This window comes from Ranitomeya variabilis, chromosome 5, assembly GCF_051348905.1.
Source record: "Ranitomeya variabilis isolate aRanVar5 chromosome 5, aRanVar5.hap1, whole genome shotgun sequence".
NCBI classification, from domain to species: Eukaryota; Metazoa; Chordata; class Amphibia; order Anura; family Dendrobatidae; genus Ranitomeya; species Ranitomeya variabilis.
In genome coordinates, this window is record NC_135236.1 from 662,133,758 (window position 1) to 662,148,046 (window position 14,289).

Here is a 14,289-nt window from a genome sequence, read left to right on the forward strand (position 1 = left end):
GGCTTACTCACCGTGCAATGCTCCAATGTAATAATCAGAGCGGAAGAAGACTGGTCACTTGAACTCTATAGCACCACCTGTTCAAATTCGGATCTGGCTTTTATCCTAAGTCACATTTCAAGGCCCGTTAAAGGATCGATTGTGACTTGTAGGATCGCTGCTTCTAAAGAGGCAATTTGCATGCAATAAGATGGGGAATTTGCTAAGAGCAAAGTGATTTATCAATGGTCAACGTAAACCACAATCGTTATCCAATTGACCTATGGATTCCACATCACAGTGTGAAGTCTGACAATGGTCCCAAGGATTTCTTCCCCATACCTAACAGCAGTCAGGTATCGTTGGTATCACATGGAGATTTATGAGACCATCAAAAATATGCCTACCCAGACCATCACTGAGAACTGCCAAACTGGCCATGCTGGATAATAATGGACAATAAAGCATCTCCAGACTTTTTCACATTTGTCACATGTGCTCTCGGTGAATCTGGTTTCATCTGTGTAGAGAAGGAAGCGTCAATGATGTTCTGTGATGAAGGCCAATCGAGCTGCACAGTGTTTGGGTGGGAACAAAGCTCCCAGTACAGGCCAGTGGGACTATCATGCCACCAATATGGTTTCTGTTGGTCAGAAGCATGAACATCGGTTTCCCGCTGGAGGTCATGTTGTAGAGCTCTGGTCGCTCTCTTCAAACATAGGAGCAGATATTGGTCCTTCTGCTTGGTCGATGCCCCTCTATGGTTCTGTCTGGCACTCTTTGTGCAATGGTCCATATTTTGGTATCTGCGCCATGCCCGAGACTGTCCTAGGAGACATAAAAATAATGTATAGACATGCTATCCTAGATCAGCTGGACTATCTGCAGAACGTAAATGGGCTGCAGGTAGTGCCTCGTGCCAACAGTAGTGACAAGGACACTAGCAAAACCCAAAACTGGAGAAACATCAGTCAGGAAGAAGAAGATGAGAAGAATTGTCTGTGGCCACCACCTACAAAACCATGCCATTTCTGGAGGTTGCTTCGCCAGTTGTCACTTTAATTTGCACCAAAGCCGGTGACAATGATTTACAATCGCTTATGGACAGATTGATGCCCCAGAAGGTCCAGTGACTTGAGGCTTATGATGTAATACTCAACTATTCCCTTTATTTTCTCAGCGCTGTGTGTTATCTCCTCTGTTCTAAACTGTTGCAGCAATACCGCCATGAAGATACCGTGGCATTATGCAATCTCCGTCTCTTACTTCCGTTTCTCTACGTATATACTTATATTTTCCCCTTTGAGTTCTTCAGATCTGTATCTTTCCTTTGACCGCGCAGAATGGACGTGTGCCCAGGTTGGATTATTTGCCTCATCCTGGCCATTACAGGTGGGTACTCGATCAGGATATGCCGTGTATTATTGGTTTTTAGGTTCAATTTTTTCTGTGACTTTTATTACACTTGCTACTTATTAAAACGTTGGTGGCATGAGATCATTAGCGTTACCATTCTGCATCAAGGGTTACTTATCACCAGGCACGTGTTGGTGCCATCATGGGCACTTTGTTGGATATGACGGTGCTATTAATAGGGATATTCTGAGGTAATTTTCATTGCTGCATTATGTATTTGTATTGTATGGTATCATTATTTATTTTCATGGTATGGCAGCAATATATATGTGCACAGTTTGGCAGTATAATCTATGTACACTGTATGGTATCATTATTTATATGTACTGTGTGACAGCATCACTTATGAGCACAGTTTGGCAGTATAATCTATGCACACTGTATGGTATCATTATTTAGGTGTACTGTGTGACAGCATAACTCATGTGAACAGTTTGGCAGTAAAATCTATTTACACTGTGTGGTATCATTATTTATTTTTATAATAAGGGCAGTATTAGCACCTATTAAGGGTGTATTCACCACATATGCATACAGGGCCGGACTGGGACTAAAATTCAGCCCTGGCATTTGAAGTTACACAGGCCCACTTGTCACATGGTGACTGTATAATATCTTTGTACACTTGTAGGCAGTGCGAATTTTAGGCAAAGTGGGGCCCTATGCCTAGGCAAAGTTTAAAATGGGGCCCCAAATGCTAACATATTGCACATCACACAAAAGCATTTCGGTTGTATTTACAAGCGCTGAGTTCGGGCCGCTAAATGAGTTTGATCGACAATACTGAAGTTGTTCAACGCTTGTTTCCCGGCCCTTTTCCACTAGCTGAGGAATAATGATGTGACAGAACGATCACTAATAGATCACTAACAGATCACCATACAGTATCATGTTATCAGCAGCACATCTACAGCTTACACCGGCGATGTGCTGCTGAGAACAATGATTTTTGTTCCAGCAAAAACAATCTGAATATGCAGCATTTTACTTGTCTAGTAAAATACACCCCATAGTCCTCCATATATTATAATGTGCACCACAGTCCTCCACATAGTATAATACACTCCCTATAGTCCTCCATATATTAAAATACACTGCTCAGTCCTCCATATAGCATAATACACTCCTCATAGTGCTCCATATAGTATAATGCACCCGCCATAGTCATCCATGTAGAACAATTCACTTCCCATAGTATAATGCACCCCATAGTTCTTCATATAGTATAACTTATTCCCCATAGTCCTCGATACAGTATAATGCAGCCCACATATAGTATAATGCAGCCACCACCCTAAAGAATATAATGCAGCCACCCCAGAGTATAATGCAGCCACCCCAGAGTATAATGCAGCCCCCATCATACTGTAGTTTAATGCAGCCCTCTCAGAGAGTATGATGCAATCACCCCTCAAAGAATATAAATATAATACAGCCCCGATAGAATATAATGTAGCCCCGAATAGAATATAATACAGCCCACCTCCCCATAATATATAATGTAGCCCCCATAGAATATAATGCAGCCCCCTATAGTATATAACACAGCCTCCCCCATAGAATATAATATAACCCCATAGTATATAACACAGCCTCCCCCATAGAATATAATATACCCCCACAATAGTATATAACACAGCCACATAGTATATAACACGGCCTCCCCATAGAATATAATATACCCCCCATAGTATATAGCACAACCCGCATAGCAGATAACACAGCCCACGTAGTAGTATAGCGCTCAGCCCAAACAGTAGTATACAGCACAGCCCACACAGTAGTATACAGCACAGCCCATCTAGTAGTATACAGCACAGCACAGGTAGCAGTATACAGCACAGCCCACGTAGCAGTATACAGCACAGCCCACATAGCAGTATACAGCACAGCCCACATAGCAGTATACAGCACAGCCCACATAGCAGTATACAGCACAGCCCACATAGCAATATACAGCACAGCTCACGTAGCAGTAAACAGCACAGTCCACATAGCAGTATACAGCACACCCATGTAGCAGTATACAGCACACCCACGTAGCAGTATACAGCACAGCCAACCTAGCAGTATACAGCACAGCCCACGTAGCAGTATACAGCACAGCCCACGTAGTAGTATACAGCACAGCCCACTTAGCAGTATACAGCAAGCCCACGTAGCAGTATACAGCACACCCACGTAGCAGTATATAGCACAGTCCACGTAGCAGTATACAGCACAGCCCATATAGTAGTATACAGCACAGCCCACATAGTAGTATACAGCACAGCCCACACAGTAGTATACAGCACAGCCCACACAGTAGTATGCCGCACAGCCCGCATCTCTCCTCCCCCCGAGAATGGCCCCACAGTCCAGTAAAAAAAAACACACTCCTCACCGCTCCTTGTGAATGCGTTGCTCCCTGCTCCTGTGTCGGCGGCTGCCGCTGCACTGCCTGGCAGACAGTGAGTGAGCGCGCACCCACAGTGTCAGAGGCAGAGCGGTGAATGATGGGAGAGGGGACGTCAGCAGACGCTCTCTCCTCCATCATTGCATTCAACTGTATCGGCGTCATAGACGCCGGTATAGTTGAATGCTGCAACGGCGGCGCTGGTGGGGGAGTGAGTTGGCGTGCAGCGGCCCACTACTGGCACCGGCCCTTCCGGCATTTGCCAGAAGTGCCCGATGGCCAGTCCGGCCCTGAGTACCATCATTAATAATATATATAATTATTGAGCATGTATGTTACATATAATCTTGGAAATATGTGATTGGGAGCTGTTCCCCTTATTTGCTATAAGGTTGTATTATCATTTGAGCTGATGCTGTATCTATTGGTCTTGGTCCATCGGCCTCAGGAAAGTTCAATATACTTGTGGTATCATCATTCTATCATTGATTTTATACTCTTGTTTCTTTTGCATGTGTTTAACTTGTAATTTCTTGGTGGTAGAGCACACGAGGGCCAGCCGCCAGTGAGTGGGGTCACCACTTTGGATATATTAGGGCGCCAACCTCCACGGCAAGGTAGGGAATTTTTTGAAGGGAGAATATAGGGACAGTTTCCTTAACTCCATATATTTAGTTTGCATTGTGTTGGATTCCCCATTATGACACCTAGCAGAGTGCGACACGACACCTACTTTAGAATTGGGAGTGTAAAACCTGTATTGCAGAATTTTAATTTTGAACTAATAAAGTATTACTGTTTTAAGGGTTTTTTTATTTTGTGTTGTTTTGCAATTTAACATTTTGTCCAGAGAAAAGTACACACTTGCTCAAGAGTCCAGTAAAGGATTTGCATGTGCTACCGAGCTTTCCTTGTATTCTCCACTACGACACCTAGCAGAGTGTGACACGGCACCTACTTTAGAATTGGGAGTGTAAAACCTGTATTGCAGATTTTTCATTTTCAACTAATAAAGTATTAAATAAGTATGTTAAATAAGTTTTATATGAGTATTCTGGGTTCTAGACAAATTTCTGCAGTCACTTTATGTGACATCAGACTCTCAAAATGTGACAGTGATTCCAACAATTAGGCATAAAATCCTCCCCTGACTTCAAAGGAATTATTAGAGAGGGCACTGACTTGCCAGATATAGCAGAATGCGCACAGAGAGAGCAGTATGTATTGTTACTCAGCCCTACTGTAACCTGATGGGGGTTTTATGAATTATTATCCCACTCGTTCTGGAGGTATTTATATATAGCCTCAATTCTGATCAGAACTAATACAAATACACTTATCTATGATGCTCCAGTGTATTATGGGCCCCATATGTGATGATCTGGTGTATAATGGGCCCCATACAGTGCTCCGTATATAATAGGCCCCATATATGATGCTCCGTGTATAATGGGCCCCATATAGTGCTCCATATATAATAGGCCCCATATATGATGCTCCAGTGTATAATGGGCCTCATATAGTGCTCCATATATAATAGGCCCCATATATTATGTTCCAGTGTATAATGGGCCCCATATAATGCTCCATATATAAAGGGCCCCATGTATGATGCTCCCGTGTATAATGGGCCCCCTATAATGCTCCATATATAATGGGGACCATGAAATGCTCCATATATAATGGGAGCCATATGATACTTGTGTATAATGGGTCCTATATATGATGCTCCAATGTATGATGATCCCCATATATTGCTCCAAACATCAAAAAATAAATAAGACACTCACCTCTCCTCGATGCTCGGTACTCCTCTCCGTCTGTGTATTCAGGCTCTCTGCACTGTGACTGCTCAGGCAGAGGGCATACAGAAGTGATGTCATAGCGCCCTCTGACCTGAGACGTCACAGTCAGAAGATGCACAAGACATCACAGTGGTGGAACAGGGAGAGGTGAGTATCACAAGTGATGGGGCCCTGAGCAAGCGGGGGGACACTCATGGGTGCCGATACTGGCACAGGCTTCGAGCCCCCATAGTGCGCCGGTGTCCCCGAAGGCAAGTGAACCCCCTCTCCTGCTCAGGGTCCCGACACTTGCCTGGGTGCGCCGGGTGCTGATGCCGGCCCTGGAGATGAATATTCTAAAACAATTCTTGGAAAAAGAAAAAAAAAATGATGGAATTGCTGCTCTTTAATTTAATGACGCACTACCCCCAACAAAGAATAATCAGTCAGTACAGTATACGTGCAGCAAAATTGTGTCTTTATCGCATACATTCCTCTTACTAAACGAAACCTTCATATCGCTATATTGATTGAAGAATTGAAAAGTTATCACTTTAAGAAAGAAGAAATGAAGGGTTAAGTGACTGGGTGTAACTACAACTTTGCCCTTTGTTCAGCATTAGACACTTTCAGTTTCGTTTCTTCCTTCTTCCGTCAGCCATGGCGTCTGCTGATCTGAGAGACGAGCTGCTCTGCTCCATCTGTTTATGTACATTTAAGGATCCTGTAACGCTGAGATGTGGACACAACTTCTGCCGGGTCTGTATTGGTCGTGTGCTGGATACACAGGACGGGTCTGGAGTTTATTCCTGTCCTGACTGCAGAGAAGAGTTTCAGGAGCGGCCGGCACTGATGAGGAACATAAATCTCCATAATGTCGCAGAACGTTTCCTGATTACTCAGCAAGAACAAGAGGAGATCACTGGGATCTGCTGCACTTACTGTGTGGACTCTCCGGTACCTGCTGTTAGATCCTGTCTACACTGTGAGGCTTCTCTGTGTGATAAACACCTGAGATCTCACAGCAAATCACCAGAACACGTCTTATCTGATCCCAGCACTTCTCTGGAGAAAAGGAAATGTTCTGTCCATAAGAAGATCCTGGAATATTACTGCACTGAGGACGCTGATTGTATCTGTGTGTCCTGCAGTCTGGCCGGAGAACATCGGGGACATCAGGTGGAGATGCTGGATGAGGCCTCCAAGAAGAAGAAGAACAAACTAAGAAATGTTCTCCAGAAACTGATCACAAAGAGAGAGGAGACTGAGGAAAAAGTCCGAAGTCTGGAGGAACGGGGGAGAAAAGCTCAAGAAAAAGCAGCTGGAGAAGCCGAGAGAGTCACTGTCCTGTGTACAGACATCAGGAGACGGGTGGACGACCTGGAGAAGAAGGTCCTGAGTGAGATCTCCAGGCAGGAAAAGGAAGAGTCACTGTCACTGTCTGCTCTGATCCATCAGCTGGACATAAAGAAGGACGAGCTGTCCAGGAAGATGAGACACATTGAGGAGCTGTGTAACATGACGGATCCACTGACTGTCTTACAGGAACCAGACACTGGTGACTTGTGTGATCCTGAGGAGGAGGGAGGTGATGAGGACACAGGAGGACATGATAAACAGCCCCATGATGGAGATGACCTGGATGTGGCTGAGATCTCACACACATTACACACATTATGTGACGTAATATCAGGTATAAGGAGCGGGATCTATGTGATGAGTCCTGCAGACATATTACTGGATGTAACCACAGCTGGTAATAATCTCCTTATATCAGACGACCTGAAAACTGCAACCGGGACACGAGAGAAGCAGAAACGTCCAGAAACAGCAGAGAGATTCCAGGATTATAATGAGGTGATGAGCAGGAGAGGATTTACCTCAGGACGACATTACTGGGATGTGGAGGGCAGTAAATCAGGGTGGTGGATAGTGGGGATGTGTTATCCCAGTATAGACAGGAGGGGGTATCAGTCACTGATTGGATATAATAACAAGTCCTGGAGTTTGAGGAGATATAATAATCTGTATTCAGTGATACATGGCAGTAAAGAGATCCAGTTACCTGACAAGATCTCCAGTGATAGAGTCAGGATATGTCTGGATTATGAGGTCGGGCAGTTGTCCTTTTATGAGCTGTGTGACCCCATCAGACACTTACACACCTTCACTGCCACCTTCTCCGAGCCCCTTCATGCTGCATTATATGTAGGTCACCCGTTAGTTTATGGTGATGCCTGGATTAGAATTTGCTGCTGAACAATAATAATTGTTGTAAGAAATTTGCCCGGAGACCGGTGACATCACAGGGAGGGGAATCTGATTGGCTGAACATTTACTATAACAGGTCATGTGATCTGTGGACCCCATTATGGACGACCCCCCAGGAACATTACTGTTATTAGTTTTAGGGGAGGTTCACAAAACCGTATAAAAATCATTCAGAGTTTCATCCCGAAAAGTGGGACGACCGTATTCTCACTTGTCCTCTGTGTACCATTAGGTTTTTTTACAGCAGCTATTAACCATTTACAGTTCTGGAGTTTTGATTTCTTTCCTTTTTTGCTTCATGATGTTCACTGTATGGGTGAAATAATTTAATATTTTCAGCAGGTTGGATATTTGTGGACGCGGCAATGCGAAATATTTTATGTTTTAAATTGTCATTGTTGGGAAGGTACAATATTTAAAAATTTTTTTTGTTCCTATTTTCTACAACTTTTGTTTAGTTTATCCTTCTTTTTCAGTGTTGCAGTCGTTTCCTCGCTTGTACTATATACTGTATAATCTCAGGATCGCTGTATACAGTCACTGGCAGTTTCCTATGAGCCTCAGTCACAATCTGGGCCTTACAATAGGACGGAGGGGGCAGAGACGCGGCCTATACATATTACACATAGTGAGGAATGTATTTATATAATTGCCTTGTAATGTTTTTATTTCCTGTTCTGTCCAGATGTCACCGTATCTCAGAATTCCAAGTGGAGGAAGTTCACCGACTGCCATATTGGGACACCCAAGTGATGGATGTCTCAATATGGAAACTGCTGCTGGTACCAACCTATTGCGCGGTACCACCAGTGCAACACCATCGCACCACACACACACACACTGTATACGCCGTACACACCACACACACACACTCTATACACCGTATGCAACACACACATTCACACTCTCACATTCACACACTCACACTCACTCAGCCTCTTGCGCGGTACCACCAGCGAAACACCGTCGTTAACACGCCGCCGCCGGGATCAGCCGAATGATTCACTGACTGCCGCCATCTTTGTACAGGAGAAGAGCATGCACAGTTTTGATGTGACCACCGATATCTGTGTGCACAAAGATGGCGGCGGTCTGATTTACTACGCCTGAGCGAACTACGCGCAGGTGCAGTGAATCATTCGGCTGATCCCGGTGGCAGATGCACGACCTGTCTACAGGCAGAGGAAGCCGTCACATTAAACGAGTTTTCCCACGGACGAAAGTTCATTTTAAAAATTAACTGTGTCTGACAGTGTATGGAGCATACCACATCTCCTGGGCACGGGAGGAAGCAAAAGACAATACTGACATTACAGCAGGGGATCACAGTGGATTCTGTTGTGAATTAGACTTTTTGGCTCCCTCTTGTGGTTACTGGTGATATGACTGTGGGATTTTCTTCCCTCAGTTTGCACCCAGCTGGGTCGTTACTTCAGGAGTGTTGCTATATAAACCTCCTGGAACCTTAGTCCAGTGCCTGGCATCGTTGTAAATTAGACACATTCTGTTTGCTCCTATCTGCTGGTCTTGGTTCGTGCAAAATTAAGCTAAGTCGTGCTTCTTTGTTTTTTGGGTTATTTGCTTGCTCTCATTTTTGTCCAGCTTGTACTAAATGTGATTCCTGTCCTTGCTGGAAGCTCTAGGGGGCTGGTGTTCTCCCCCCGGGCCGTTAGACGGTTCGGTTCGGGGGTTCTTGAATTTCCAGTGTGGATATTTTTGATAGGATTTTTTGCTGACCATATAAGTTATCTTTCTATATTCTGCTATTAGCTAGTGGGCCTCTCTTTGCTAAATACCTAGCTCATTCTTATGTTTGTCTTTTCCTCTTACCTCACCGTTATTATTTGTGGGGGGCTTCTATCCAACTTTTGGGGTATTTTCTCTGGAGGCAAGAAAGGTCTTTCTTTTCCCTTCTAGGGTTAGCTAGTTCTCCGGCTGGCGCGAGACGTCTAGGATCAACGTAGGAACGTTCCCCGGCTGCTGGTATTTGTGGTGCTAGGATTAGATATATGGTCAGCCCAGTTACCACTGCCCTATGAGCTGGTTTTCTGTGTTTACAGACTTAGCATTAATTCCTGAGACCCTCTGCCATTGGGGTCATAACAGTATGCCAGGCCAACATTGAATGTTTAATGCATTGCAGAAGTGGGATAATAAGAAAGGAAATTCTGAGTTTTTTTTTTTTTTTTCTTTCCTCTCTTCCTCCCCTTTACCTTTGAGTGGCTTGTGCTTGCTGCAGACATGAATGTCCAGACCTTGATTACAAGTGTAGACCAGCTGGCAGCTCGTGTGCAGGGTATACAAGATTTTGTTACCAGTAGTCCTATGTCTGAACCTAAAATACCTATTCCGGAATTATTTTCTGGAGACCGATTTAGGTTTAGGAATTTCAAGAATAATTGTAAATTGTTTCTTTCTCTGAGACCCCGTTCATCTGGAGATTCAGCTCAGCAAGTTAAAATTGTTATTTCTTTTTTGCGGGGCGACCCTCAGGATTGGGCTTTCTCGCTAGCGCCAGGAGATCCGGCATTGGCAAATATTGATGCGTTTTTTCTGGCGCTCGGATTGCTTTACGAGGAACCCAATCTTGAAATTCAGGCAGAAAAGGCCTTGCTGGCTATTTCTCAGGGTCAGGATGAAGCTGAAGTGTATTGCCAAAAATTTCGGAAATGGTCCGTGCTTACTCAGTGGAATGAGTGTGCTCTGGCCGCAAATTTCAGAAATGGCCTTTCTGAAGCCATTAAGAATGTGATGGTGGGTTTCCCCATTCCTACAAGTCTGAATGATTCTATGGCGCTTGCTATTCAAATTGACCGGCGTTTGCGGGAGCGCAACACCGCTAATCCTCTGGTGGTGTTGTCTGAACAAACACCTGATTTAATGCAATGTGATAGAATTCAGACTAGAAATGAACGGAAAAATCATAGACGTCAGAATGGGTTGTGTTTTTACTGTGGTGATTCTACACATGTTATATCAGCATGCTCTAAACGCCTAACAAGGGTTGTTAGTCCTGTCGCCATTGGTAATTTGCAACCTAAATTTATTTTGTCTGTGACTTTAATTTGCTCTTTGTCTTCTTACCCTGTTATGGCGTTTGTGGATTCAGGTGCTGCCCTGAGTCTTATGGATCTGTCATTTGCCAAGCGCTGTGGTTTTGTTCTTGAACCGTTAGTAAATCCTATTCCTCTTTGAGGTATTGATGCTACGCCATTGGCGGAAAATAAACCGCAGTTTTGGACGCAGGTGACCATGTGCATGACTCCTGAACATCGGGAGGTGAGTCGTTTTCTTGTTCTGCATAAAATGCATGATTTGGTCGTTTTGGGTCTGCCATGGTTACAGACCCACAATCCAGTCTTGGATTGGAAGGCAATGTCTGTGTCAAGTTGGGGCTGTCAGGGAATTCATGCTGATTCCCCGCCGGTGTCTATTGCTTCCTCTACTCCTTCGGAAGTTCCTGAGTATTTGTCTGATTATCAGGATGTATTCAGCGAGTCCAGATCCAGTGCTCTGCCTCCTCATAGGGACTGTGACTGCGCCATAGATTTGATTCCAGGTAGTAAATTTCCTAAGGGAAGATTATTTAATCTGTCTGTACCTGAGCATGCCGCAATGCGTTCGTATATCAAGGAGTCTCTGGAGAAGGGGCATATCCGTGCATCCTCTTCCCCTCTTGGTGCGGGATTCTTTTTTGTGGCCAAGAAGGACGGATCTTTGAGACCTTGTATTGACTATCGGCTTCTGAATAAAATCACTGTAAAATTTCAGTATCCTTTGCCTCTGTTGTCGGACTTGTTTGCCCGGATTAAGGGTGCCAAGTGGTTCACCAAGATAGATCTTCGTGGTGCGTACAACCTTGTGCGCATTAAGCAAGGTGATGAATGGAAGACTGCATTTAATACGCCCGAAGGTCATTTTGAGTACTTGGTGATGCCTTTTGGGCTTTCTAATGCTCCTTCAGTATTTCAGTCCTTTATGCATGATATTTTCCGGAAGTATCTGGATAAATTTATGATTGTTTATCTGGATGATATTCTGGTTTTCTCAGAAGATTGGGACTCACATGTGGAGCAGGTCAGGATGGTGTTTCAGGTTTTGCGTGAGAATGCCTTGTTTGTTAAAGGCTCAACATGTCTCTTTGGAGTACAGAAGGTTCCCTTTTAGGGGTTTATTTTTTCCCCTTCTGCTGTGGAGATGGACCCAGTCAAGGTCCGAGCTATTCATGAGTGGACTCAACCCACGTCAGTTAAGAGTCTTCAGAAGTTCTTGGGTTTTGCTAACTTCTACCGTCGTTTTATCGCTAATTTTTCTAGCGTTGTTAAACCTTTGACGGATATGACCAAGAAAGGTTCTGATGTTGCTAACTGGGCTCCTGCAGCCGTGGAGGCGTTCCAGGAGTTGAAGCGCCGGTTTACTTTGGCGCCTGTTTTGTGCCAGCCTGATGTCTCACTTCCCTTTCAGGTCGAGGTGGATGCTTCTGAGATTGGGGCAGGGGCCGTTTTGTCTCAGAGGGGCCCTGGTTGCTCGGTAATGAGACCATGTGCTTTCTTCTCTAGGAAGTTTTCACCTGCTGAGCGGAATTATGATGTTGGCAATCGGGAGTTACTGGCCATGAAGTGGGCATTTGAGGAGTGGCGTCATTGGCTCGAGGGTGCTAAGCATCGTGTGGTGGTCTTGACTGATCACAAAAATTTGATGTATCTCGAGTCTGCTAAATGCCTGAATCCTAGACAGGCCCGCTGGTCATTGTTTTTCTCCCGTTTTGACTTTGTGGTCTCGTATTTACCAGGTTCAAAGAATGTGAAAGCTGATGCTCTTTCAAGGAGCTTTGTGCCTGACTCTCCTGGAGTCACAGAACCTGTTGGTATTCTTAAAGAGGGAGTTATCTTGTCAGCCATTTCTCCTGATTTGCGACGTGTGTTGCAGAGATTTCAGGCTGGTAGACCTGACTCTTGTCCACCTGACAGACTGTTTGTTCCTGATAAGTGGACCAGCAGAGTCATTTCCGAGGTTCATTCCTCGGTGTTGGCAGGTCATCCGGGAATTTTTGGCACCAGAGATCTGGTGGCTAGGTCATTTTGGTGGCCTTCCTTGTCACGGGATGCACGGTCATTTGTGCAGTCCTGTGGGACTTGTGCTCAAGCTAAGCCTTGCTGTTCTCGTGCCAGCGGGTTGCTCTTGCCCTTGCCCGTCCCGAAGAGGCCTTGGACACATATTTCCATGGATTTCATTTCTGATCTCCCGGTGTCTCGGGGTATGTCTGTCATCTGGGTGGTATGTGATCGCTTTTCAAAAATGGTCCATTTGGTGCCTTTGCCTAAGCTGCCTTCCTCTTCCGATCTGGTTCCTGTGTTCCTTCAGAATGTGGTTCGTTTACATGGCATTCCTGAGAATATTGTGTCTGACAGAGGATCCCAGTTTGTTTCCAGGTTCTGGCGATCCTTTTGTGCTAGGATGGGCATTGATTTGTCGTTCTCGTCTGCCTTTCATCCTCAGACTAATGGACAAACTGAGCGAACTAATCAGACTCTGGAGGCTTACTTGAGGTGTTTTGTTTCGGCAGATCAGGATGATTGGGTGACCTTCTTGCCGTTGGCTGAGTTTGCCCTTAATAATCGGGCTAGTTCCGCTACTTTGGTTTCACCATTTTTCTGCAACTCTGGTTTCCATCCTCGTTTTTCCTCGGGACATGTGGAGCCTTCTGACTGCCCTGGGGTGGATTCTGTGGTGGATAGGTTGCAGCTTATCTGGAATCATGTGGTGGATAACTTAAAATTGTCACAGGAGAAGGCTCAGCGTTTTGCCAACCGCCGCCGCGGTGTGGGTCCCCGACTTCGTGTTGGGGATTTGGTGTGGCTGTCTTCTCGATTTGTTCCTATGAAGGTCTCCTCTCCTAAATTTAAGCCTCGCTTCATCGGTCCTTACAAGATATTGGAAATCCTTAATCCAGTGTCCTTTCGCTTGGATCTTCCGGTTTCGTTTGCCATTCACAACGTGTTCCATAGGTCTTTGTTACGACGCTACGTTGTGCCTGTGGTTCCTTCTGCTGAGCCTCCTACTCCGGTTTTGGTTGAGGGCGAGTTGGAGTACGTGGTGGAGAAGATCTTGGATTCTCGTCTCTCCAGACGGAGGCTTCAGTATTTGGTCAAGTGGAAGGGCTATGGTCAGGAGGATAATTCCTGGGTGGTTGCCTCTGATGTGTATGCGGCCGATTTAGTTCGTGCCTTTCACGCTGCTCATCCTGATCGCCCTGGTGGTCTTGGTGAGGGTTCGGTGACCCCTCCTTAAGGGGGGGTACTGTTGTGAATTAGACTTTTTGGCTCCCTCTTGTGGTTACTGGTGATATGACTCTGGGATTTTCTTCCCTCAGTTTGCACCCAGCTGGGTCGTTACTTCAGGGGTGTTGCTATATAAACCTCCTGGAACCTTAGTCCAGTGCCT

The 14,289-nt window shown here is 45.1% G+C and overlaps 1 protein-coding gene and 1 long non-coding RNA gene across 2 annotated transcripts in view; both read left to right on the forward strand.

Annotated features, from left to right (window-relative positions):
• The first annotated feature begins 1,268 nt into the window (after positions 1-1,268).
• LOC143776799 (uncharacterized) overlaps positions 1,269-14,289 on the forward strand; it is a 53,376-nt gene continuing 40,355 nt past the window's right edge. The window contains exon 1 of the long non-coding RNA XR_013215911.1: positions 1,269-1,371. This is a non-coding gene — a long non-coding RNA (uncharacterized LOC143776799). The remainder of the gene's footprint in view (positions 1,372-14,289) is intronic.
• LOC143776795 (E3 ubiquitin/ISG15 ligase TRIM25-like) lies at positions 6,133-8,693 on the forward strand. Its single transcript, XM_077266550.1, has one exon. It carries the CDS (start codon positions 6,235-6,237, stop codon positions 7,831-7,833), a length of 1,599 nt encoding a protein of 532 aa, XP_077122665.1. The 5' UTR covers positions 6,133-6,234; the 3' UTR covers positions 7,834-8,693.